At 44.5% G+C, this 7919-nt stretch overlaps 1 protein-coding gene across 1 annotated transcript in view; it reads right to left on the bottom strand.

The window, feature by feature from the left end:
* Positions 1–689: 689 nt before the first annotated feature.
* The window catches only part of KCNE5 (potassium voltage-gated channel subfamily E regulatory subunit 5), an 11113-nt gene continuing 3883 nt past the window's right edge, over positions 690–7919 (bottom strand). The window contains exon 2 of the mRNA XM_018571372.1: positions 690–1089. Within this exon, the coding sequence (XP_018426874.1) occupies positions 753–1085 (333 nt within the window). The 5' untranslated portion in view covers positions 1086–1089 and the 3' untranslated portion in view covers positions 690–752. The remainder of the gene's footprint in view (positions 1090–7919) is intronic.

Genomic DNA, 7919 nt, shown 5'->3' with positions numbered 1-7919 from the left:
TAGTTTTGTTTGCATTGGGGCATGCAAAGCATTGCAGGCACTATCTGTGGATTGCAGGTGCCATGCTATAGCTCCTACAAACTGGTTCTCCGGGTCCCTGTCTTTACAGACTTTGTTACAGGGACGGAAGTCTGAATGGACTACAAGTGGCGTGACGTCACCAAAACTTGTATTCTCTTTAGATTCAAGTCCCTCTGCCACAGTGGAAGATGAGGCTCGTAGTCTCTCCATTCACAGATCATGTCAAAGGATCTGTGAATGGATGAGGTGGCTGAGTGGGTGGAGCCACACACAGCCTTGCCAAATTTAACTATATACAAAATTCTGCTGGTAAGGTGGGGGGCAGTTTGGGGGTGGGGTGCTTGTTGATGTGACTATGCTTTATGTTACACTCTGAATGTCGGCGTAGCATGAAACATGGTTAAAAAAAAGATGGTGCTATTCTTTCAATTCCATCTTGACTAAAACACATGCTCATTCTTAACTGGACATAAAGAATGACATGAACAATACATTAAAGGAAAACAATGCTTATCTTCTTTTGAAAATGTTAGTTGCCTGGCTGTCTCTTGAAGCCAATTAACAAGCATGTAGAAAGTAAAGCCAGAAGCCCTAATCTGCACACTTGTTTCCGAGGCAGTGAAGCCATTAAATCAGCAGGACAGCCAGAAATCGGTATTTTCAGCAATCCATTCTTCTCTGTACACCCTTCAGTTCCAGAAATATCTAGAAGACTGTCTGGTGTCCATTTTTCAAAGCAAATTTTCACTTTCGATACTCCCCCTTTGATGGCTCTCGTCCGCAGAGGGAGCAGCTAAGGCATGTTTCCCCCATTCTCTCTCTATATACAGGTGGTAGGGGTCATTTTTGGACTCCCGCTTTGTGGATCTGGTGTAGGCCAGTATGAGCCCCCCTGCCAAGCAGCCATAGAAGATCATGATTAGCAGGATATACAAGTATGCATCATCATAATCATCATCCTCACTTGAAGGAGGACTCGTGCTATTGGCTCGCTCCAGCTCCTTGAGGATTTGTGTCAGGAGCTTCTTCAGAGTTGATGCATCACTGCAGTTAAGATTCATCATCAAGCTTCTGCTGGTCCAATAAATAGTTAATTGCGGGAAAACCCTTCCGAACCACGTCCGCAGAGATGACGGACAGTCACATAAGGTGGATTCCCATCTATAGATTTCTTCTTGTCACTAGACAGCCCCTGTGAAATAATATTTCATCAAAGAGAAAATTAGTTTCATCCGAATGAATCTTTTCACATAGTATGTAAGCTAAAATAACACCATTAGTATCGTGCAGACAACATAATATCGCCCCGTGTACACTGAGGGATCATGCACGCAGGCACCTGGGGATGTACAATGTAAAATTCAGGTGTATTTCCCAACCCTGGAGCCTCAGGTGCTGCATATAGCTGCCCAAAGACAACAATTGCTGTATGTGACTGCGTGTGGGTATACACGTTCATGTGTACAGGATTACAACTCCAAACATGAGCATATCTCCCCGCCCGGGAGTCACAGGTGCTGCATACAGCCGCTCATAGAAATCGCTCTCTGTACGTGGCTGTATGCATGTATTTACCAGCACTTGTGTGAATATGTGCATGCATACGGTCGTACATCCCTGAACGCAGACTATTTTGATAGCTGTGACCCCCGGAAGTGCTCAGAGCTGAGTGCATCTGTGTTCACCCTCTGCAGAGGATATCAGGGAATTGAAGCTCTCCAATGTCCTCCTGCTCAGAGCTGAGTGCTTCTGCATTCACCCTCTGAAGAGGATATCAGGGAATTTAAGCTCTCCAATGTCCTTCTGCTCAGAGCTGAGTGCTTCTGCGTTCACTCACCCTAGAGGAATAGGACAACCCGGAAACCACAGAGAGGGGGAAGCAAACTGTGGGGGAAATTTTTGAAAACTGGAACAGATTTGTACTGCAACCAATCAGCTTCTCTGTCTCATTTTCAAATCTTAACCTGAGCAAACTGAAGAGAGATGATGATTCCCCATCAGTCCTGTAAAAGTGATCGGGCAGTTCTACTGTCACAGACAGCAGGGCGAATTTATCATAACTGGAGCAGACAGAATCTGAAGCAGTTGCTCATGGCAACTAATCAGCTTCTTTCTTTAGTTTGATTTTGATTGGTTGCAATGCACATCTGCTCCAGATGTTGCCTGCTTCAATTTTGATAAATGTTTACAACATCACCCCCAGCCTGCTGCTAAAAACAGCTGTGAGCTTGTTCCAACCTCTTTAGGTCCCATTCACACCAGGGCAACAGCATTTCAGCCTGTTACATAGTTACATAGTATTTGAGGTTGAATAAAGACACAGGTCCATCGAGTTTGACTTTATGTGTAAGTGTGTGTAGTACGTGCGTGTGTGCATGTGAGTCCCTTGGGGTCTAAGGTTTTAAGAGTACCTGTGCCCCTGTATGTTATGGTCTCTGAGGAAGGTATCTAATTGATTTTTGAATGATTCAATACTCTCTGCTTATAACACCGCTTGTGGCAGAGAGCTTGTGGCATTTCCAAAATGTAACCGCTCTGACTGAAAAGAATCCACTACGCCGTTTGTGGTTAAATCTTTTCTCCACCAATTTTAGGTGGTGGCCTCTAGTCCTTGTTACGGAGTTTACTGTAAAACGTTTATTGCTAATGTTGCAAGCACCCTCAAGCATTTTGTACATCAAAATCATGTCTCTTAAGGTGCCCATACACTGTGCGATTATTGCACAATAATCGCAGGAAATCCCGCGATCGTACGATAATCGCAAAGTGTATGGAAGGCGTGCAACCACTTTTACTGTACGGTCGCACATCTTTTGTCTAAGGAGCATGCTAGAAAACCAGCCGAGAATCGTACGATTTTCGGCTGTTTTTTAGCATGATCGTAAGATCAATGACGCACGGGCCGGTGTGCGCACGCGCACACTGCCCGTTCAGCATTGCGGTCATCGCAGATCCACCCCTCATGGGGGCGGGCTTGCGATGATCGCAAGTACGATCTGCCTGTCCAAGATGGGCAGATTGTACATTTTTTAAATTACTTTACAACCATCGCAAGACTAAGGTCTTGCGATGGTTGTAAATTGTATGGCCACCTTTAATCGCCTCACTTCTAACTTGAACATGTTTAAATGTAGTAACCTTGTCTCATAGCTTTGGTCCTCCAGCCCCTTAATTAGTTTTGTTGCCCTTCTCTGGACTCCAGCTCCAGGACATCCTTTCTGTGGATTGGTGACCAAAACTGAACCACATACTCAAAATGAGGCCGAGCCAGTGATCTATAAAAGTGACGAAATAATTGCTTTGTCTTTACAGAACATTACCTTTTTAATACAAGAAAATACTCTGCTCGCTTTGTTTGCTGCAGCCTGGCATTGCAAGCTATTATTCAATCTGTGGTCTATTATGACCCCCAAATCTTTTCCCATCTCTGACTTCCCTAGTGGAGTTCCCATTAATGTGTATTCCGCTTGCCTGTTTTTAACCGCAAAGTGCATTACTTTACATTTTTCAACATTAAACCTCAACTAGTATACAAACTGACCAAACTATCCAGTGAATTCCAATACTTCAGACTTTATTGAAATTCACAGCAAATCCAGAATAACAGTGAATAAAAGTGTATAAAGCAACAAATGACTTTATTTGGTATTGTTGGTATGGAGATTATAACATGATTGATGGTATTCGTAGTTTCTTTGTGCTCTACTGACCCTTATACACCAGCCAGTTTAGAGTTAACCTATCCATCAGTGAGCATTGCTTCCTGCATCTGTCATCTGTGTAGGGTGGAGTTTTTTTTATCACATTTAAGTGAGATACCGGACTGTATTTGTTACCTCTATGAATAAGCCTACAGGTGAAACATGTGAGAGGTTGTAGCTGGTAGGGGGTGTGCTGTGCTGTCATTTGCTGCTTTATACACTTTTATTCACTGTTACACTGGATTTGCTATGAATTTCATTAAAGTCTGAAGTATTGGAATTCTCTGGATAGTGCGGTCTGTTCGTATACTACTACATTCCAAGGTGGAGACGCACCTATTAGACCAGCACATGGGAGTCCTGATGGCGGCTAAGGAATTGGAGTGGTGAGATTTCCTTTGGCTCAACAGTAAACCTCATCTGCCATGTAGTTGTCCACTTCCCTATTTTATCCAGGACCTCCTGTAATGTTATAACGTCTAAGTCCGTGTCTATTACCCTCCCAATTTTAGTATGATCAGCAAACACAGAAACATGGCTATTGACGCCCTCCCCGATATCATTAATAAACAGGTTAAACAGTATTGGGTCCAGCACAGAACCCTGGGGCACGCCACTCATGACCCTAGACCAATCTGAAAAACAGCCATTTATCAATACTCTCTGGACACGTTCCTATAGCCAGTTCTGTATCCATGTACACACCATTTAATCTATGCCCATAGACCTCAGCTTGTGTACTAAGAGTTTATGTGGTACCGTGTCAAATGCTTTTACAAAATTCAGGTACACCACATCCACTGGTTTTCCAGGTGTTCTTTGTGCCATTTTTGGAAGGGCATTGTTATGCGTTTTTATGCACGTTTCAGCGCCGAAACGTGATTAAAAATGCACTGATGAGCACGTTTCTATTGAAGTCTATATGGAAACGCACTGATCAGTGCGGAAAAAGTCGCTCAGGGAGCAGTTTGGGCAACAGACAGATTGAATTGCGCACGTTTGAGTGAACAAGCCCCATAGGAATGAATGGGTTTTTAAATGTTGGTGTTTCAGTGCGGAAAAATCTGCACGGCGACAAAAGCCCTGGTGTGAACGGGGCTTTAATGCTGAGATTACAGGACATAACCAAAGAGTTTCCACAGGAGCAGATCTGAGGAGACCATGTCAGTGCTCACCTCGCACCTCTCGCCTCAGGAGTCCCTGCCTCCCAGATCCTCTTCAGGGATTGGCTGAGAGGACATCTGCACCTGGCTGCTCTCTGCCCACAGGTACCAATCCCAGGACACAAGAGGTCAGGAACATTCCAGAATCACCGGGCAGACTCTGCGCTCTACTGTATCCTTTTCTATTCAGGTCCTAACAACCTGCAACTCAGCCCTGAATCCCCAGAGTGGGAGGTTCCCCTTGAAGCCGACTGGGGAAGAATTAGAAGGTGAAATGCATAAGGCCTCATTCACACGAGGCTTTAATGTCCGGATAACAATTCATGCACCAAGAATCTGTGGAATTACAGGTGGTTGCGGAGAGATAAGGCCACTAAGCCTGTACAAAGCAATGACAGACTGCCAGTGGGTGCAGTTGTCTGCCTGTGTTCAGATATAATCGCACATGGATCAGCTACGTCCTAGGTAAGACACCGATAACCGCCTCTGGATGCAAGCTTTTCTGTGCTGCCGCAGCTGTCCAGAGCCACCTGTCATTTCTGATGCAAAAATCCAGATTCTTGCTAAATGAAATCACATCCGGACCTCAGAACCTCGTATAATGAAATACCCTCAAAGAGCCAGGGTGAGCAACTCCAGTCCTCCAGCTGTTGTGGAACTACAAGTCCCATGAGGCATTGCAAGACTGACAGTTACAGGCATGACTCCCAGAGGCAGAGGCATGTTGGCATTTGTAGTTAAAGCATAGCTAGAGAGCCGAAGTTGCCCACCCCTGTTAAAGAGGAATAGGTAGTGCAGTAGAAAAGCCCACTGGGCTCTACTCCTGTCTGCTAAATGAGGTCACAGTGGGCTCGGGATCACTAAAAGGGGACGACCAACCATGAGAAAAATACCGCCAGCTCTGCTGTGATGAGGATATGGCATGCACAACATGAGTCCTTCCTAATGAAGTGGAATGAGGAGTCTGCAGGATGAATGTGTGGATGAGAAGTCGGCAAGATGAATGTGTGGATGAGGAGTCTGCAGGATGAATGTGCGGATGAGAAGTCTGCAGGATGAATGTGTGGATGAGAAGTCTGCAGGATGAATGTGTGGATGAGAAGTCTGCAGGATGAATGTGTGGATGAGAAGTCTGCAGGATGAATGTGTGGATGAGAAGTCTGCAGGATGAATGTGTGGATGTGAAGGCGGCACATTTCATGCGCGGATGAGAAGTCGGCAGGATGAATGTGTGGATGAGAACTCTGCACGATGAATGTGTGGATGAGAAGTCTGCAGGATGAATGTGTGGATGAGAAGTCTGCAGGATGAATGTGTGGATGAGAAGTCTGCAGGATGAATGTGTGGATGAGAAGTCTGCAGGATGAATGTGTGGATGAGAAGTCTGCAGGATGAATGTGTGGATGAGAACTCTGCAGGATGAATGTGTGGATGAGAAGTCGGCAGGATGAATGTGTGGATGAGAAGTCTGCAGGATGAATGTGTGGATGAGAAGTCTGCAGGATGAATGTGTGGATGAGAAGTCTGCAGCCAACATGGACCAGAATTCCTACAAAACATTTCCTGCACATTGCTGAGTCCATGCTACAAACATTTCTAGCTGCATAAGGGTTCATGCTGTGTCCCGATCCCTACTTCATATCGTTTTTTTTTACAGATCTAAACCTTTTACGTTTTGGATTAGGTGAGGCAGGATTAGCACCCTGATACCTGGGGATCTGTTAGAAAGATTTATAGAAATGTCTCGGTGACAACTGTTTCACCAGACAGGAAGTGAGGGAAAATCTCCAGCGGCAACAAAGAAATAACATGTTTTAGTATTGTATATTAGAGAAAGCTAGAAACCCTTTTTTTCTGAAAGGGGTGCACCCACCACTGTCAGGTATTCAGAAAAGCGTGCACCCACCACTGTCAGGTATTCAGAAAAGCGTGCACCCACCACTGTCAGGTATACAGAAAAGCGTGCATCCACCACTGTCAGGTATACAGAAAAGGGTGCACCCACCACTGTCAGGTATACAGAAAAGGGTGCACCCACCACTGTCAGAATACAACACCCCGGGCAGGGGGGGCATCTCTAAATCTGGCCATACACTGTAGAATTACATTCTATAAAAATTGTTTTTGTATTGTTCATTCCATTTTCTGGTAGTTTGTGGGGTAAAATCAATGATCATTTCTGACCGCAGTGGTGGGTAAAAAAAAATTTGAAGGCGCAAGATGGAAAATTGTTCTCCGACAAACAAGCACAAGTCAACACAGGGTCGTCCTCCATTCCATTCTCTTCTCTCTCTTTTTTGCCAATCTTTATTTTAATCAACATAGTGAACAAACATCTATGTTTTGTTTTTGTTTTTTACTTCCACTGCATTGCGATGCGATTACACAATATTTGTTCCGTTATGTTGCACTGAAATAATGAAGAGCATGTTTTATGTTTTTTTCTTATTGCACTGCAACGGAACAGAACGGATTGCAGCGCTGTAAACTGGACTTATTCACAACCATTTATTTTTTGCTGCCCTTGCGTTAGTATCTGTTTAATAATGGATCGTAACACAACACAAGGGATCTGGTGTGAATGGGGCCTAAATCACAATCTGAAGAATCAAAGGTTCCTGATATCAGCTATGTCCAGGGTGGAGCACTCTTGTCTCCTCTCGTTCTTTCCTTCTCCTTTCAATACAGTCATCTTCAATCCTTTTTCTGCATTTCTCCTTTTCTCTCTTTACTTTCCTCAGTTTATGGAAACTGCTACAAACTCTCTGACCCCTGGAGTTGTTTCATTTCTCACAATGTTTCTGTGCCTTGTACAACAAAGCATTTGACAACTGGGATCTTCATACATTGCTTTCTAAACATGTTATACAAATGTTTGCACAGGAAAGTGAGATTTGTGCTGAAATTCATTTCTCTCTCTTTCTCCCCCCTTCCCTCTCTCTCCCCGCTTCCCTCTCTCTCCCCCCTTCTCCCTATCTCCCCCTTCTCTCTCTCTCTCCCTCCCCTTTTCTCTCTCTATATATCTCCCCCCCTT

The sequence above is a fragment of the Nanorana parkeri genome, unplaced genomic scaffold (assembly GCF_000935625.1).
Source record: "Nanorana parkeri isolate BGI_ZX_2015 unplaced genomic scaffold, ASM93562v1 scaffold1744, whole genome shotgun sequence".
In the NCBI taxonomy this organism is placed as follows: domain Eukaryota; kingdom Metazoa; phylum Chordata; class Amphibia; order Anura; family Dicroglossidae; genus Nanorana; species Nanorana parkeri.
This window is presented reverse-complemented; position numbering and strand designations above follow the sequence as displayed.